The following is a 20321-nucleotide window of genomic DNA, read 5'->3' as shown; positions in this document are numbered from 1 at the left end:
TGACACACACTCTAACACACGCACGCACGCACGCACGCACACACGCACACACGCACACACACACACACACACACACACACACACACACACACACACACACACACACACACACACACACACACACACACACACACACACACACACACACACACACACACACACACACACACACACACCAGAGTGAAAGCTTCAGGCACATGTAGTACACACCTTAGAAACATTCTACATCAAGGTACACTACATACACGACATACACTACATACACTACGTACACTACATACACTATGTACACTACATATACTACGTACACTACATACACTACGTACACTACATACACTACATACACTACGTACACTACATACACTACATACACTACATACACTACGTACACTACATACACTATGTACACTACATATACTACGTACACTACATACACTACGTACACTACATACACTACATACACTACGTACACTACATACACTATGTACACTACGTACCCTACATACACTACATACACTACGGACACTACATACACTACGGACACTACATACACTACGTACACTACGTACACTACATACACTACGGACACTACATACACTACATACACTACGTACACTACATACACTATGTATACTACATACACTACATACACTACGTACACTACGTACACTACATATACTACGTACACTACATACACTATGTACACTACGTATACTACATAATATACACTAATATAATAATATAATAATATAATAATATAATATGTATACTACATAATATATGCGCAGACTTTGTATCAAAGTTACAGTCATGTGTGCATACATTCTACGTATGGGTGGTCCCGGGAATTGAACCCACTACCCTGGCGTTACAAGCGCCATGCTCTACCAACTGACTACAGAAGGACACTACATACACTACGTACACTACGGACACTACATACACTACAGACACTACATACACTACGTACACTACCTACACTACATACACTACGGACACTAAGTACCCTACATACACTACGGACACTACATACACTACGGACACTACATACACTACGTACACTATGTACACTATGTATACTACATACACAACGTACACTATGTACACTACGTACCCTACATACACTATGTATACTACATACACAACGTACACTATGTACACTACGTATACTACGTACACTACATATACTACGTACACTACATACACCACATACACTACGTACACTACATACACTACGGACACTACATACACTACAGACACTACATAGACTACGTACACTACATACACTATGTACACTACATACACTACGTACACACATGAAACACCTGAAAAGAAAAACACAATCCTTTCTCAACACACTGGAACACACCTTAGCTTCTTTCCAGATGTCATGAGCAGACATAATACTACACAGCCTATCAGTTAAACATGTATTACATGTATGTCTCACAATTGTTTCAAAACACCTGTTTCTCAATATTATACAGTCCGACCTTTGTTTAATCCCAATTTACACTGACAAAAAAACATGATTCCATATTTTTGCCTGCCTCTGTTTATTCAATTAGCCAATGTGTCAAAGGTGAATTTGATAATTTAACACATACCAGTGGAGGTTGCTGAGGGGAGGACGGCTCATAATAATGGCTGGAACGGAGTTTGATATATTTGATACCATTCCACATATTCCGCTCCTGCCACAACCACACACACACAACACACACACACGCACGCACGCACGCACGCACGCACGCACGCACGCACGCACACACGCACGCACGCACGCACACACACACACACACACACACACACACACACACACACACACACACACACACACACACACACACACACACACACACAAACAGAAAATCACAGACACACAGACACACACACACCCAGCAGGAGATAGAGATCAGATGAGATAAAGGGGCGGTCAGAGGTCACCCAGCAGGAGAGTTCACAGAGGTTAGAGATCAGATGATATAAAGGAGCGGTCAGAGGTCACCTAGCAGGAGAGTTCACAGAGGTTAGAGATCAGATGAGATAAAGGAGCGGTCAGAGATCACCCAGCAGGAGAGTTCACAGAGGTTAGAGATCAGATGAGATAAAGGAGCGGTCAGAGGTCACCGAGCAGGAGAGTTCACAGAGTTTAGAGATCAGATGAGATAAAGGAGCGGTCAGAGGTCATCCAGCAGGAGAGTTCACAGAGGTTAGAGATCAGATGAGATAAAGGAGCGGTCAGAGGTCACAGAGCAGGAGAGTTCACAGAGTTTAGAGATCAGATGAGATAAAGGAGCGGTCAGAGGTCACAGAGCAGGAGAGTTCACAGAGTTTAGAGATCAGATGAGATAAAGGAGCGGTCAGAGGTCACAGAGCAGGAGAGTTCACAGAGTTTAGAGATCAGATGAGATAAAGGAGCGGTCAGAGGTCACCCAGCAGGAGAGTTCACAGAGGTTAGAGATCAGATGAGATAAAGGAGCGGTCAGAGGTCACCCAGCAGGAGAGTTCACAGAGGTTAGAGATCAGATGAGATAAAGGAGCGGTCAGAGGTCACCGAGCAGGAGAGTTCACAGAGTTTAGAGATCAGATGAGATAAAGGAGCGGTCAGAGGTCACCCAGCAGGAGAGTTCACAGAGGTTAGAGATCAGATGAGATAAAGGAGCGGTCAGAGGTCACAGAGCAGGAGAGTTCACAGAGTTTAGAGATCAGATGAGATAAAGGAGCGGTCAGAGGTCACCCAGCAGGAGAGTTCACAGAGTTTAGAGATCAGATGAGATAAAGGAGCGGTCAGAGGTCACAGAGCAGGAGAGTTCAGAGTTTAGAGATCAGATGAGATAAAGGAGCGGTCAGAGGTCACCCAGCAGGAGAGTTCACAGAGATTAGAGATCAGATGAGATAAAGGAGCGGTCAGAGATCATCTAGCAGGAGAGTTCAGAGTTTAGAGATCAGATGAGATAAAGTAGCGGTCAGAGGTCATCTAGCAGGAGAGTTCAGAGTTTAGAGATCAGATGAGATAAAGGAGCGGTCAGAGGTTACCCAGCAGGAGAGTTCACAGAGGTTAGAGATCAGATGAGATAAAGGAGCCGTCAGAGGTCATCTAGCAGGAGAGTTCAGAGTTTAGAGATCAGATCAGATAAAGGAGAGGATGGTCACGTCGTTGCTATGTTCTACTTCATCACTGCTGTCATCTCCCTTTCCCTCCTTCTCTTATTTATATCTCAGTAGACATTCCTCCTTCTCTATCCTATAGTTCTTCTCTCTGAGCCCAGCTCTCTATGTAACACCTGAAATATGTATCTGTCCCCTTCCCTCTCTAATGTGTCTACATTCACACTAGGATCAGGCTGCTCCCTCTCTAATGTGTCTACATTCACACTAGGATCAGACTGATCCCTCTCTAATGTGTCTACATTCACACTAGGATCAGGCTGCTCCCTCACTAATGTGTCTACATTCACACAAGGATCAGGCTGATCCTACTAAATGTGTCTACATTCACACTAGGATCAGGCTGATCCCTCTCTAATGTGTCTACATTCACACTAGGATCAGGCTGATCCCTCTCTAATGTGTCTACATTCACACTAGGATCAGGCTGCTCCCTCTCTAATGTGTCTACATTCACACGAGGATCAGGCTGATCCCTCTCTAATGTGTCAACATTCACACTAGGATCAGACTGATCCCTCTCTAATGTGTCTACATTCACACTAGGATCAGGCTGCTCCCTCTCTAATGTGTCAACATTCACACTAGGATCAGGCTGCCCCCTCTCTAGTGTGTCAACAGTCACACTAGGATCAGGCTGCTCCCTCTCTAATGTGTCTACATTCACACTAGGATCAGGCTGATCCCTCTCTAATGTGTCAACATTCACACTAGGATCAGACTGATCCCTCTCTAATGTGTCTACATTCACACTAGGATCAGGCTGCTCCCTCTCTAGTGTGTCAACATTCACACTAGGATCAGGCTGCTCCCTCTCTAGTGTGTCAACATTCACACTAGGATCAGGCTTATCCCTCTCTAATGTGTCTACATTCACACTAGGATCAGGCTGATCCCTCTCTAGTGTGTCTACATTCACACTTGGATCAGGCTGATCCCTCTCTAATGTGTCTACATTCACACTAGGATCAGGCTGCTCCCTCTCTAATGTGTCTATATTCACACTAGGATCAGGCTGATCCCTCTCTAGTGTGTCTACATTCACACTAGGATCAGGCTGCTCCCTCTCTAATGTGTCTACATTCACACTAGGATCAGGCTGATCCCTCTAATGTGTCTACATTCACACTAGGATCAGGCTGATCCCTCTCTAATGTGTCTACATTCACACTAGGATCAGGCTGATCCCTCTCTAATGTGTCTACATTCACACTAGGATCAGGCTGCTCCCTCTCTAATGTGTCTACATTCACACTAGGATCAGGCTGATCCCTCTCTAATGTGTCAACATTCACACTAGGATCAGGCTGATCCCTCTCTAATGTGTCTACATTCACACTAGGATCAGGCTGCTCCCTCTCTAATGTGTCAACATTCACACTAGGATCAGGCTGACCCTCTCTAAATGTGTCAACATTCACACTAGGATCAGGCTGCTCCTGCTCCATCTAATGTGTCTACATTCACACTAGGATCAGGCTGATCCATTCACACTAGGATCAGGCTCTAAAATGTGTCTACATTCACACTAGGATCAGGCTGATCCCTCTCTAATGTGTCTACATTCACACTAGGATCAGCTCCATCTGTGTCTACATCCACTAGGATCAGGCTCTAATGTGTCTACATTCACACTAGGATCAGGCTGCTCCATCTAAATGTGTCTACATTCACACTAGGATCAGGCTGCTCCTCTCTAATGTGTCTACATTCACACTAGGATCAGGCTGCTCCCTCTCTAATGTGTCTACATTCACACTAGGATCAGGCTGCTCCATCTAAATGTGTCTACATTCACACTAGGATCAGGCTGCTCCCTCTCTAATGTGTCTACATTCACACTAGGATCAGGCTGCTCCATCTAAATGTGTCTACATTCACACTAGGATCAGGCTGCTCCCTCTCTAATGAGTCTACATTTATTCACTGATTCCATAATCCTCAACTCATCGTTCCATTCCAGAATGACTAACTGATGGTTTTGGGGTTAGATTCCCTGTCAGGCTCTCCAGCTCTGGTGTCTGGCTGGAGCCTGCTCCCTCTCTAATGTGTCTACATTCATAGGAGATTAGATTAGACCTTCATGTCAGCTGTCTCTAATGTGTCTCTTCACACTAGGATCAGGCTGATCCCTCTAGTGTCCAGACAGGCTGACCATAATGTGTCAAAAACTAGGAACATGGTGATTCACACTAGGAAATAAATAAACACAGATTATTACTATAGTCTGTAATCCCATGGAGGTATCCCTCTCTAGTGTGTCTACATTCACACTTGGATCAGGTGCTGATAGTAGTGGTGTTGGCTCATGTGATCCCTTGTGTTTGTCTCAGGCTGCTGTTAACCTGCTGAGGTCTCATAATGTCACATTCACACTGATAGGCTGATTTCATTTAATTTAAAGGCCAGAATCAACTAGTCAGGCTGATCCCTCTCTAAAACATTCACACATGATGGCTGTTTTAACTGTGTCAAAACTGTCAAAATGTGACATTCAATAATACAGTTTTCTAATAGAAAGAGTGAAGGCTGATCCCTCTAGATAGACATGAGAGAAAGGCTGCTCCCTCTCTAATGTGAAGATTCAGATAGACAGGCTGAGAGAATTCAGAGTGTCAGGGGTGAAGATAGATAGACATGAGATCTAAATGTGTCTACATTCAAGATAAGGCTGAGAATGAATTCACAGTAGGATCAGGCTGCTCCATCTAAATGTGTCTACATTCACACTAGATCAGGCTGCTCCCTCTCTAATGAGTCTACATTCACACTAGATCAGGCTGCTCCAAAATGATTCACACTAGGATCAGGCTGCTCCATCTAAATGAGTCTAATTCACAGTAGAGGGCTCCATCTCTAATGTGTCTACATTCATAGATCAGGCTGCTCCATCTAAATGTGTCTACATTCAACTAGAGGCTGAATGGGTCTACATTCACACTAGATCAGGCTGCTCCATCTAAATGTGTCTACATTCACACTAGGGGCTGAAGATCTACATTCACACTGAGAGAAAGATGTGTCTACATTCACACTAGGGCTGCTCCATCTCTAAATGTGTCTTCACACTAGGGTCAGGCTGCAATGTGTCTACATTCTCACTAGGATCAGGCTGCTCCCTCTCTAATGTGTCTACATTCACACTAGATCAGATGAGACATTCACACTAGATCAGGCTGATGTGTCTAAGATTCAGACTAGATCAGGCTGAGGGTGTCTACATTCACACTAGATCAGGCTGCTCCCTCTCTAAGAGTGTCTAGGGGTGAAGATTCACAGATGAGGAAATCCCTCTCTAAGTGTCAAGGGGTGAAGATAGATGAGAGAAAGGGTGAGGGGTGAATTCACACTAGGATAGATGAGAGTGTCTAATTCACACTAGTGAGGGGTGTCTAGATTCAGATGAGATCAGGCTGATCCCTCTCTAATGTGAAGATAGATGAGAGAAAGGCTGAGTGAGGGGTGAAGATTCACATGAGAGAAATCCTCTCTAATGTGTCTAGGGGTCAACTAGATAGATGAATGTGAATTCAGACTAATGGGTGAAGATAGATAGACATGAGAGTCAAATTCACACTGAGGGGTGAAGATAGATGAGTGAATTCACACTAGTGATCAGGCTGAAGATAGATGAGTCTAGATTCAAGAGTCAGGGGTGAAGATAGATGAGAGAATTCACACTAGATCAGGCTGGTGAAGATAGATGAGATTCACAAAGAGTCAGGCTGGTCCCTCTCTAATGAAGATAGATGAGAGAAAGAGTGAGGGGTGAAGATCAGATGAGAGACATTCACACTAGATCAGGCTGCTCCATCTAAATGTGTCTACAGATAGATGAGAGAAAGAGTGAGGGGTGTCTAGATTCAGATGAGAGAAGGCTGAGTAATGGTCTACATTCAAGATAGATCAGGCTGCTCCATCTAAATGAGAGATTCAACTAGGATCAGGCTGCTCCATCTAAATGTGAAGATAGATCAGAGAAAGAGTGAGGGGTGAAGATATTCACACTAGATGAGCTGAAAGATGTGAGGGGTGAAGATAGATGAGAGAATTCAGGGTAGGGGCTGAAGATCTAAATGTGTCTAGAAAGAGTAGGATCAGGTGAAGATAGATGAGAGAAAGAGTGACATTCTGAAGATAGATGAGAGAATTCAGATCAGGCTGCTCCATCTAAATGATGAGATTCAACTAGAGGCTGAATGTGTCTAAGATAGATGAGGCTGAAAATGTGTCTACATTCAGACTAGATCAGGCTGATCCCTCTCTAAGAGTGATTGGTCAGGCTGAAGATACACTAGGATGAGAATGACATTCAACTAGATCAGGCTGCTCCATCTAAATGGTCTAATTCATAGATGAGAGAAAGAGTGAATGGTCTACATTCAGATAGGCTGCTCCATGATGAGAATTCAGACTAGGAGGAGTGAACTGATTCCATAATCCTCAAAATCGTGATTCCAGAATGAAGATAGATGAGAGAAAGAGTGAGGGGTTAGATTAGACCTCATGTGCATCTCTCTTTCTTTCCCGAGGTCCAGAATAGATGTCTGTAATCCCATGGAGGTATTAGAAATAGTAATGGGTGAAGATAGATAAACACAGACATGAGAGAAAGAGTGAGGGGTGAAGATAGATGAGAGAAAGATGTGAGTTTTCTTTCAAAACTGTGAAGATGATGAGAGAAAGAGTGAGGGTGAAGATAGATAGACATGAGAGAAAGAGTGTGGGGTGAAGATAGATAGACATGAGAGAAAGAGTGTGGGGTGAAGATAGATAGACATGAGAGAAAGAGTGATGGGTGAAGATAGATGAGAGAAAGAGTGAGGGGTGAAGATAGATAGACATGAGAGAAAGAGTGATGGGTGAAGATAGATGAGAGAAAGAGTGAGGGGTGAAGATAGATGAGAGAAAGAGTGAGGGGTGAAGATAGATGAGAGAAAGAGTGAGGGGTGAAGATAGATGAGAGAAAGAGTGAGGGGTGAAGATAGATGAGAGAAAGAGTGAGGGGTGAAGATAGATGAGAGAAAGAGTGAGGGGTGAAGATAGATGAGAGAAAGAGTGAGGGGTGAAGATAGATGAGAGAAAGAGTGAGGGGTGAAGATAGATGAGAGAAAGAGTGAGGGGTGAAGATAGATGAGAGAAAGAGTAATGGGTGAAGATAGATAGACATGAGAGAAAGAGTGAGGGGTGAAGATAGATGAGAGAAAGAGTGAGGGGTGAAGATAGATGAGAGAAAGAGTGAGGGGTGAAGATAGATGAGAGAAAGAGTGAGGGGTGAAGATAGATGAGAGAAAGAGTGAGTGGTGAAGATAGATGAGAGAAAGAGTGAGGGGTGAAGATAGATGAGAGAAAGAGTGAGGGGTGAAGATAGATGAGAGAAAGAGTGAGGGGTGAAGATAGATGAGAGAAAGAGTAATGGGTGAAGATTGAGAGAAAGAGTGAGGGGTGAAGATAGATGAGAGAAAGAGTGAGGGTGAAGATAGATGAGAGAAAGAGTGAGGGGATGAAGATAGATGAGAGAAAGGGTGAGGGGTGAAGATAGATGAGAGAAAGAGTGAGGGGTGAAGATAGATGAGAGAAAGAGTGAGGGGTGAAGATAGATGAGAGAAAGAGTGAGGGGTGAAGATAGATGAGAGAAAGAGTGAGGGGTGAAGATAGATGAGAGAAAGAGTAATGGGTGAAGATAGATAGACATGAGAGAAAGAGTGAGGGGTGAAGATAGATGAGAGAAAGAGTGAGGGGTGAAGATAGATGAGAGAAAGAGTGAGGGGTGAAGATAGATGAGAGAAAGAGTGAGGGGTGAAGATAGATGAGAGAAAGAGTGAGGGGTGAAGATAGATGAGAGAAAGAGTGAGGGGTGAAGATAGATGAGAGAAAGAGTGAGGGGTGAAGATAGATGAGAGAAAGAGTGAGGGGTGAAGATAGATGAGAGAAAGAGTGAGGGGTGAAGATAGATAGACATCAGAGAAAGAGCAAGGGGTGAAGATAGATAGACATGAGAGAAAGAGTGATGGGTGAAGATAGATAGACATGAGAGAAAGAGTGATGGGTGAAGATAGATAGACATGAGAGAAAGAGTGAGGGGTGAAGATGGATGAGAGAAAGAGTGATGGGTGAAGATAGATGAGAGAAAGAGTGAGGGGTGAAGATAGATAGACATGAGTAATTGCATTTCACAACCACATTAGTGCCAGAGAGATAATGAGAGAAAGGGAGAATCACATAAAGAGAGATAAAAGCATAGAGAGGAAGAGAGACTATAATAGGGGACGGGACCAAAGCTGTTTGTTCGTTAGTTAACATTAAGATCTAACAACAAGAACGAGGTTGTTAACCATCTGTTCATAATGATAAACCCATTAATCGAACTACCTGGCTGTCATCAGGGAACACGGCGCAGCTCAGCGTTCAGGAGCTAGATATGTCAACTTCATATCAACACCTCAATCAAGCCTAATTAACGATACGCTCAGCTCAAACAGCCTAGAACAAGTAGCAGCAGCAGCATGAGCTCAGTGGATCCTACATAACCTGGAACAACAATCAAATCTCTCTCCCTCCCCCATCTCTCTCCCCCTCTCTCTCCATCTCTCTCTCTTGCTCTCTCTCTCTCATCCTCTCTCTCTCCTCATTTCTCCCCATTTCTCTCTCTCTTCTCTCTCTCTCTCTCTCTCTCTCTCTCTCTCTCTCTCTCTCTCTCTCTCACCCTCCATCGCTCATACAAACATAATGCACAGAATACCCAAGACCATTACCTTTATTCTCTGAGGATGACAGACAGATGGAGGCCTAGACATAGACACAAACAACAATACACACATGCTATTGTTCTTTTGTGAATGAAGGCTGAGTGAATATGAATTTGTAAATTATGTTATTATGTTTAAGTACAATATAATTTATTTATTAGAGCATGTTAGCCAATATGAATCCTACAGATGCAGTGTTTAATCTATGAGAATGATATGCAGCATCTATGAGAGATATTTTTATGTTGGTTATTCCTTCACAGCGTGTGGGAAGTTGACGGGCATCAGTGATCCTGTCACCATCAAGACGTCTGGATCCCGGTTCGGATCCTGGATGACTGACCCTGCGGCACCAGAAGGAGATACCAGGGTATACACACACACACACACACACACACACACACACACACACACACACACACACACACACACACACACACACACACACACACACACACACACACACACACATTTCAGCCGTCCATGAACATGGAGAAAATACAATTACACCTCTTTAACACTTCGGTAGCGTCTAAAGCCCAGCAACATTAAGGTAATGATTTCCTTAGCTTGGTAATGATTGTCTAAAGCCCAGCAACTTTAAGGTAATGATTTCCTGAGCTCGGTAGCGTCTAAAGCCCAGCTACATTAAGGTAATGATTTACTGAGCTCGGTAGCGTCTAAAGCCCAGCTACATTAAGGTAATGATTTACTGAGCTCGGTAGCGTCTAAAGCCCAGCTACATTAAGGTAATGATTTACTGAGCTCGGTAGCGTCTAAAGCCCAGCTACATTAAGGTAATGATTTCCTGAGCTCGGTAGCGTCTAAAGCCCAGCTACATTAAGGTAATAATTTCCTTACCTCGGTATCGTCTAAAGCCCAGCTACATTAAGGTAATTATTTACTGAGCTCGGTAGCGTCAAACGCCCAGCTACATTAAAGTAATGATTTCCTTACCTCGGTATCTTTTAAAGCCCAGCTACATTAAGGTAATGATTTACTGAGCTCGGTAGCGTCAAAAGCCCAGCTACATTAAAGTAATGATTTCCTCACCTCGGTAGCGTCCAAAGCCCAGCTACTTTAAGGTAATGATTTCCTGAGCTCGGGTAATGATTTCCTGAGCTCGTCAAAGCCCAGCTACATTAAGGTAATGATTTCCTGAGCTCGGTAGCGTCTAAAGCCCAGCTACATTTAAGGTAATGATTTCCTGAGCTCGGTAGCGTCTAAAGCCCAGCTACATTAAGGTAATGATTTCCTTACCTCGGTATCGTCTAAAGCCCAGCTACATTAAGGTAATGATTTACTGAGCTCGGTAGCGTCAAAAGCCCAGCTACATTAAAGTAATGATTTCCTTACCTCGGTATCGTCTAAAGCCCAGCTACATTAAGGTAATGATTTACTTAGCTCGGTAGCGTCAAAAGCCCAGCTACATTAAAGTAATGATTTCCTCACCTCGGTAGCATCTAAAGCCCAGCTACTTTAAGGTAATGATTTCCTTACCTCGGTATCGTCTAAAGCCCAGCTACTTTAAGGTAATGATTTACTGAGCTCGGTAGCGTCTAAAGCCCAGCTACTTTAAGGTAATGATTTCCTGAGCTCGGTAGCGTCTAAAGCCCAGCTACATTAAGGTAATGATTTACTGAGCTCGGTAGCGTCTAAAGCCCAGCTACTTTAAGGTAATGATTTACTGAGCTCGGTAGCGTCTAAAGCCCAGCTACATTAAGGTAATGATTTACTTACCTCGGTAGCGTCTAAAGCCCAGCTACATTAAGGTAATGATTTCTGAGCTTAGCTCGGTAGCGGTAGCGTCTAAAGCCCAGCTACATTAAGGTAATGATTTCCTTACCTCGGTAGCGCCCAGCTACATTAAGGTAATGATTTCCTGACTCGGTAGCGTCTAAAGCCCAGCTACTTTAAGGTAATGATTTCCTCTACCTCGGTAGCGTCTAAAGCCCAGCTACTTTAAGGTAATGATTTCCTTAGCTCGGTATTAAAGCTAATTAAAGTAATGTTTCCTTACCTCGGTAGCGTCTAAAGCCCAGCTACATTAAGGTAATGATTTCCTTACCTCGGTAGCGTCTAAAGCCCAGCTACATTAAGGTAATGATTTCCTGAGCTCGGTAGCGTCTAAAGCCCAGCTACTTTAAGGTAATGATTTCCTGAGCTCGGTAGCGTCTAAAGCCCAGCTACATTAAGGTAATGATTTCCTGAGCTCGGTAGCGTCTAAAGCCCAGCTACATTAAGGTAATGATTTCCTGAGCTCGGTAGCGTCTAAAGCCCAGCTACATTAAGGTAATGATTTCCTGAGCTCGGTAGCGTCTAAAGCCCAGCTACATTAAGGTAATGATTTCCTGAGCTCGGTAGCGTCTAAAGCCCAGCTACATTAAGGTAATGATTTCCTTACCTCGGTATCGTCTAAAGCCCAGCTACATTAAGGTAATGATTTACAATAAGCTAATGATTTCTGAGCTCGGTAGCGTCTAAAGAGCTCGGTAGCGTCAAAAGCCCAGCTACATTAAGGTAATGATTTCCTTACCTCGGTATCGTCTAAAGCCCAGCTACATTAAGGTAATGATTTACTTAGCTCGGTAGCGCTCAAAAGCCCAGCTACATTAAAGTAATGATTTCCTTACCTCGGTAGCGTCTAAAGCCCAGCTACTTTAAGGTAATGATTTCCTTACCTCGGTAATGATTTACTGAGCTCGTCTAAAGCCCAGCTACTTTAAGGTAATGATTTACTGAGCTCGGTAGCGTCTAAAGCCCAGCTACTTTAAGGTAATGATTTACTGAGCTCGGTAGCGTCTAAAGCCCAGCTACTTTAAGGTAATGATTTACTGAGCTCGGTAGCGTCTAAAGCCCAGCTACTTTAAGGTAATGATTTCCTGAGCTCGGTAGCGTCTAAAGCCCAGCTACTTTAAGGTAATGATTTCCTTACCTCGGTAGCGTCTAAAGCCCAGCTACATTAAAGTAATGATTTCCTTACCTCGGTAGCGTCTAAAGCCCAGCTACTTTAAGGTAATGATTTCCTTACCTCGGTAGCGTCTCAAGCCCAGCTACTTTAAGGTAATGATTTCCTTACCTCGGTATCATCTAAAGCCCAGCGACATTAAGCTAATGATTTCCTTACCTCGGTAGCCTCTAAAGCCCAGCTACATTAAGCTAATGATTTCCTTACCTCGGTAGCGTCTAAAGCCCAGCTACATTAAGGTAATGATTTACTGAGCTCGGTAGCGTCTAAAGCCCAGCTACTTTAAGGTAATGATTTCCTGAGCTCGGTAGCGTCTAAAGCCCAGCTACTTTAAGGTAATGATTTCCTGAGCTCGGTAGCGTCTAAAGCCCAGCTACTTTAAGTTAATGATTTACTGAGCTCGGTAGCGTCTAAAGCCCAGCTACATTAAGGTAATGATTTACTGAGCTCGGTAGCGTCTAAAGCCCAGCTACTTTAAGGTAATGATTTACTGAGCTCGGTAGCGTCTAAAGCCCAGCTACTTTAAGGTAATGATTTCCTTACCTCGGTATCGTCTAAAGCCCAGCTACATTAAGGTAATGATTTACTGAGCTCAGTAGCATCTAAAGCCCAGCTACTTTAAGGTAATGATTTCCTGAGCTCGGTTGCGTCTAAAGCCCAGCTACATTAAGGTAATGATTTACTGAGCTCGGTAGCGTCTAAAGCCCAGCTACTTTAAGGTAATGATTTACTGAGCTCGGTAGCGTCTAAATCCCAGCTACATTAAGATAATGATTTACTGAGCTCAGTAGCATCTAAAGCCCAGCTACTTTAAGGTAATGATTTCCTGAGCTCGGTTGAGTCTAAAGCCCAGCTACATTAAGGTAATGATTTCCTGAGCTCGGTAGCGTCTAAAGCCCAGCTACATTAAGGTAATGATTTCCTTACCTCGGTATCGTCTAAAGCCCAGCTACATTAAGGTAATGATTTACTGAGCTCGGTAGCGTCAAAAGCCCAGCTACATTAAAGTAATGATTTCCTTACCTCGGTAGCATCTAAAGCCCAGCTACTTTAAGGTAATGATTTCCTTACCTCGGTAGCATCTAAAGCCCAGCTACATTAAAGTAATGATTTCCTTACCTCGGTAGCGTCTAAAGCCCAGCTAGTTTAAGGTAATGATTTCCTTACCTCTGTATCGTCTGAAGCCCAGCTACTTTAAGGTAATGATTTCCTGAGCTCGGTAGCTTCTAAAGCCCAGCTACATTAAGGTAATGCTTTCCTGAGCTCGGTAGCGTCTAAAGCCCAGCTACTTTAAGGTAATGATTTCCTGAGCTCAGTAGCGTCTAAAGCCCAGCTACATTAAGGTAATGATTTACTGAGCTCGGTAGCGTCTAAAGCCCAGCTACATTAAGGTAATGATTTCCTGAGCTCGGTAACGTCTAAAGCCCAGCTACATTAAGGTAATGATTTCCTTACCTCGATAGCGTCTAAAGCCCAGCTACATTAAGGTAATGATTTCCTGAGCTCGGTAGCGTCTAAAGCCCAGCTACATTAAGGTAATGATTTCCTGAGCTCGGTAGCATCTAAAGCCCAGCTACATTAAGGTAATGATTTCCTTACCTCGGTAGCGTCTAAAGCCCAGCTACATTAAGGTAATGATTTCCTTACCTCGATAGCGTCTAAAGCCCAGCTACATTAAGGTAATGATTTCCTTACCTCGGTAGCATCTAAAGCCCAGCTACATTAAGGTAATGATTTCCTGACCTTGGCACTGTGTTTTACGGGCGGTAGTTACTGGAAGATCACACTAAGTGCTTTACATTATACTCATTGTCTGTATCCCAAATGGCACCCTATTCATATATTTAGCATTACTTTTGACCATGGCCCATAGGGCTCAGATCAAAATGCCCTTTGGGATGCAGCCTATATTACTCAGATCACATGACTAATTGTACTCAGTTGAAGAGGCCATGCTGTTAAGAGTCCTGACACACCCATAATAGAGTTGCCTCTTCAGAATCTGACCTTAATAGAAGCTTTGATGTCTGTCTGTCCGTCTGTCCGTCCGTCCGTCCGGTCGGTCCGTTCCGTTCCTTCTACTAAACGGCCATGTCTGAGTTAGCTCTCCTGGGCTGGGCATCTGTTGGAGGAATAGACAGACAAAGCTTTTATTACTAAAACACATTAAAATGCAAATGCAGAGAATAAATGCATGGTTTACACCCGAGCCCTGACAGCAAGGTAGTTGATGAAGGGATGGTGTCAGCCAAGATGTTTATTTGTCAGCCAAAATGTTTATATGACTTTAAAACGTACACATGGATATGTATGCAGATCTGGGGTTTAGAGGTTATAGTACAAATACATAAAGCACACACAAACATAAACATACATGACTGTCATAGTCATAATATCATCTGTACATCGAAGGAAAACTGCACATGTTACATATGTGGGTCTCTCTGGTATTGCTCTATACTTCTGGTTTCTCTGTGTAATGTTGGACCATGCTGCTTGTGAGATACAAGGTAGTATGAGAGTGTCTGAGAGTGTACAGTAAGGCAAGATAATCATTTAAAGACAAGGTAGCTAAGCTGGATGGTAAAATATGTGCTATGCATGTGTGCCATGTATCCATGAGACCATGTGTAATGTGTTCTAATGGTACCAGGAAGACAGATAAATATAGGTTGTATTTACAATGTGGTTTGTGCTCCACTTGTTGCCCTTTTCTCATGGTAACGGGACACAAATCTTGCTGTTGTGATTGCAAACAGAGGTATTTCGCTTAACAGATATGGGAGTTTATCAATGTTTCATTTGATATGTATCTCTAATATGGTCATATATTTGTCAGGAGGTTAGGAAGTGTAGCTCAGTTTCCACCTCATTTTGTAGGCAGTGTGCACATGGCGAGAGCCTCTCTCAATAGCAAGGCTATGCTCACTGAGTCTGTACATAGTCAAGGATTTTCTTAACTTGGGGTCAGTCACGGTGGTCAGTTATTCTGCCACGGTGTACTCTCTGTTTAGGGCCAGATAGCATTATTGTTTGCTCTTTCTTGGTTGATTCTTTCCAGTGTCATATAGTTCTCTTTTAGCTTTCTCATAATTTGGTTAGGACTGGGGCTCGGGGGGGTCTGTTTGTGTGGGTCTCTCTCTCTCTCTGTAAGAGGAGAACATTAAAGGTTGGTGATGGTGTTTCCTGGACCCTTAAGGCCCTTACATCCGGGCTCTCAAAGATCCATTAGCTAATCAGATTGTCAGGAGGGGGAATGGGAAAGTTGAGGTGTGTCAGAAGTTGGAGGGTTGGAGGAAGAGGGGATGGAGCAAATGGGGCATCAGGTAGCCTAGTGGTTAGCGCATTGGATTTGTAACCGAAAGGTTGCAAGATCAAATCCCCGAGCTGACAAGGTAAAACATCTGTCGTTCTGCCCCAGAACAAGGCAGTTAACCCACTGTTGGTAGGCTGTCTATGAAAATAAGAATTTGTTCTTAACTGACTTGCCGAATTTAAAAAACAATGAGGAAATGGTCTAGGCAGCCTTTTATCCGGGATGATCCGCATTATCCCTGTGGGGCTGGGCCTCGGCCTGCCTCCACCTGCAGCTGCCTGTCATTCCTGACTGTTTGTATTCTGAAGCAGAAGGCAGGAGCACTGCTCCCTGCTCTGCTCCGAGTCAAGCATCCCATTTAATTAGGCTTTCTGTTGACAGTGTGATTTGATTTACAGTCTGAAATTATGCGTGATCCACATGTATATAACACCCATCTACATAATGGTGCATTGAGGAGTTTGATAGGAGGGTTTTAACAGGACTGCAGAGTGTGTTTTATCTTGTTTGTATTATAAAGTTGCTACTGACTCTGAGTTAATATTTACTCTCTCCTCTCTACTCGTCTGTATCTCCGTCTGTTAGGTGTGGTACATGGACGGTTACCACAACAACCGCTTCGTGCGGGAGTACAAGTCCATGGCGGACTTCATGACGACGGACAACTTCACGTCTCACCGCCTCCCCCACCCGTGGTCCGGGACGGGTCAGGTGGTCTACAACGGCTCCATTTACTTCAACAAATTCCAGAGCCACATCATCATCAAGTTTGACTTCAAGACCTCCGCCATTAGCAAGTCACGCCAGCTGGACAACGCCGGCTACAACAACATGTATCACTATGCCTGGGGCGGCCACTCCGACATCGACCTCATGGTGGACGAGGGTGGGCTCTGGGCTGTCTATGCCACCAATCAGAACGCTGGAAACATCGTCATCAGCAAGCTCAACCCCAGCACGCTTCAGATCATCAAGAGCTGGACCACCAACCACCCCAAGAGGAGCGCCGGTGAAGCCTTCATGATCTGTGGTACTCTCTATGTTACCAACGGTTACTCTGGAGGGACCAAGGTGTACTACGCCTACAGCACTAACTCCTCCACGTACGAGTACATAGACATCGCCTTCCAGAACAAGTACTCCCATATCTCCATGCTTGACTACAACCCTCGGGACCGTGCGCTCTACGCATGGAACAATGGACACCAGGTTCTGTACAATGTCACACTGTTCCATGTCATCAGCTCACAGGAATTGTAACTATGGAGACAGTACTATTTACAATATACTATATAGAGAATAGAGAGAGAGATCATCCTATATTTGAATATACTGTATGTCTAGAAGAGAAAGACTTTATGGAAAGAGCAGCATATGTAGTATGTAATATCATAAGACTGTCTTTAGAGAGATTACATCAACCATGACTGGAACTAATATAATAATAATAATATATGCCATTTAGCAGACGCTTTTATTCAAAGCGACTTACAGTCATGTGTGCATACATTCTACGTATGGGTGGTCCCGGGAATCGAACCCACTACCCTGGCGTTACAAGCGCCATGCTCTACCAACTGAGCTACAGAAGGACCACAAACTACAACATGAATTAATGTTCACATCGATTGAAATTAAAAAGAGAACTGTTTACTAAAAAGGAAGGGAACATGATACATCTAGAGTTCAAAACTATATATTGGACTGAAAATAACAGATGCCAAAAAAATATCACGCCTTTCTTTTTTAAATAATGGCTAGTAACCATCATGGAAGATTGTCTCTGCGGCTCTGGGTCTGTCTCTGGAAGTACTGTCAGGAAGTACCTCCCTTCTCTCTCCTGGACTTTACTCTATGGGGATCATTGGGGTCCTAGCAAAGGACTATGGGATTGGTTATAAACTGTTTGCCAACCAGGACCCCCCATTGGCCCCCAGACAGAGAGAGGGAGAACCTTGCCCTTTGGACAGATAAGGGGTAAAATTGGGAGAACTGGGACATTATTTGGAGAATGGTGGGGTGAACCAGCATATGGTGTGCAGAAGACCACAGAGCCTACAACCACCGTCTGTCACAAACACACACATTCTATCCCTGTTATCCCTTCAGTAGCAAATAAAGAAGTCTGTAAACAAGTTAACAACAACATCATCAACATCAATGAGAAGACCTGGGCCTGTGTTCACAAAGTGTCTCAGAGTAGGAATACTGATTTAGGATCAGGTTCCCCCTCTTATTCATTATGATTTAAAGGGCAAGTCGGATCCGAGATCAGCACTCCTACCCTGAGACGATTTTTGAATACGCTCCCTGAAGGCACTGACTGTTGGGGCACACTGTTGTACTGTACGAGAAGTAGGTCGGTATTCAATCAAAGCTGTGTAGTAGCGCACTTGACATTTAAAAGGAATTTCCAATTGAGTCAATATCAGCAGCGTTTTCAGTGAATACAATCTCTGCAAACGCGGGAACATTGGCTTTAAAAGCCGTGTTGTCAACTGCGCCACAGCGTGCCTCTTGGATTGAATCCCGTCCAAAGACTTTCCTGTTGTTTGTGACTCTGTGTAAAACAGCCTTGATTTGCATGAGTGTTTTTTACCATTCTGGTCTGCTACCTTCTGAATGTCTTTTTGCTATATGATGCTGTACCTATAAAAGAGAGGGATGTGGGGGGGTTGGTTGCAAAAATGTTTGCTTTTTCACTTGTTTGTTTTTAGAACGTTTATTTTTCCAGTCGGAGGCTTTTTTTAATGTTCTTGTATCACCCCCGTGCTGTTGGCACCGGCTTTGCTTCTCTGTCTATGTTTAGTTGGACCGTGTGGGAGGAACCTATCTCATATCCAGCTCATTTCTTTCAGAAGAGTACAAAACAATAGAATATATAAGTAATGTATCCTGGAGACCTGGGTTCAGTCCTACGGCTCTTCTCTCTTCAACTGAATTATCATCACCCTATTCTGTTAACCTTTTAGTTGAGGATAATGCTGTTAAATGTATCTCCCCCTCCCACTCAGCTAGCAAAGGATAATGCTGTTTAAAATGTTTTTAAAAAACCTTTCAGAGGACAATGGCTTTTCACTCTTTTTGTGCTTTTGCTGGATGTGTGTTGTACCTGAGATGAGATAGTTAATGATTTGTGTCAATAAACAGAGAATCTTTGTTCTAATCTCATTCCTCGCACAGCTTGAATTATTGATCGTCATGGAGCAACAAAGGGGCAGTTAAAGAGCCCCACGGGGCTCTACAGTAGAACCACAGGTTGCAGACCCCTGGTTATGGTAACAGTGCATATGTCTGTCAGGGTCAGGCTGTTGTGTGTGTCTTTGTTTGTTTGTGTGCTTGACTGACCATAATACCACATAATGGGTATTACTAAGAATAATACTGAGAGGTCATGTCTTTTCATGAGTTCATTCTGCTTCAGATCAAACTGAGAGAGAGAGAGAGAGAGAGAGAGAGAGAGAGAGAGAGAGAGAGAGAGAGAGAGAGAGAGAGAGAGAGAGAGAGAGAGAGAGAGAGAGAGAGAGAGAGAGAGAGAGAGAGAGAGAGAGAGAGAGAGAGAGAGAGAGAGAGAGAGAGAGAGAGAGAGAGAGAGAGAGAGAGAGAGAGAGATTACTTTCTGGATATACATTTCCTCCTGTTGATAGCTCCCTGGGTATACATTGCCTCGTGGTGATAGCTCCCTGGATATACATTACCTCCTGTTGATAGCTCCCTGGATATACATTACCTCCTGTTGATAGCTCCCTGCATATACATTACCTCCTGTTGATAACTCCCTGGATATACATTACCTCCTGTTGATAACTCCCTGGATATACATTACCTCCTGTTGATAGCTCCCTGGATATACATTACCTCCTGTTGATAGCTCCCTGGATATACATTACCTCCTGTTGATAACTCCCTGGATATACATTACCTCCTGTTGATAACTCCCTGGATATACATTACCTCCTGTTGATAACTCCCTGGATATACATTACCTCCTGTTGATAGCTCCCTGGATATACATTACCTCCTGTTGATAGCTCCCTGGATATACATTACCTCCTGTTGATAACTCCCTGGATATACATTACCTCCTGTTGATAGCTCCCTGGATATACATTACCTC

The 20321-nt window shown here is 43.6% G+C and overlaps 1 protein-coding gene across 3 annotated transcripts in view; it reads left to right on the top strand.

The window, feature by feature from the left end:
* LOC118388064 (noelin-like) overlaps positions 1–19375 on the top strand; it is a 36749-nt gene extending 17374 nt beyond the window's left edge. For all 3 annotated transcript variants that reach the window (XM_052525454.1, XM_052525453.1, XM_052525452.1), the window contains exons 5-6: positions 10184–10290; positions 16790–19375. In XM_052525454.1, the coding sequence (XP_052381414.1) occupies positions 10184–10290; positions 16790–17464 (782 nt within the window). In that variant the 3' untranslated portion in view covers positions 17465–19375. The remainder of the gene's footprint in view (positions 1–10183; positions 10291–16789) is intronic.
* The last annotated feature ends 946 nt before the right edge of the window (positions 19376–20321 follow it).

The sequence above is a fragment of the Oncorhynchus keta genome, chromosome 9 (assembly GCF_023373465.1).
Source record: "Oncorhynchus keta strain PuntledgeMale-10-30-2019 chromosome 9, Oket_V2, whole genome shotgun sequence".
NCBI lineage: Eukaryota > Metazoa > Chordata > Actinopteri > Salmoniformes > Salmonidae > Oncorhynchus > Oncorhynchus keta.
The sequence above is the reverse complement of the archived record's forward strand: the minus strand, read 5'-3'. Positions and strand labels throughout refer to the sequence as shown.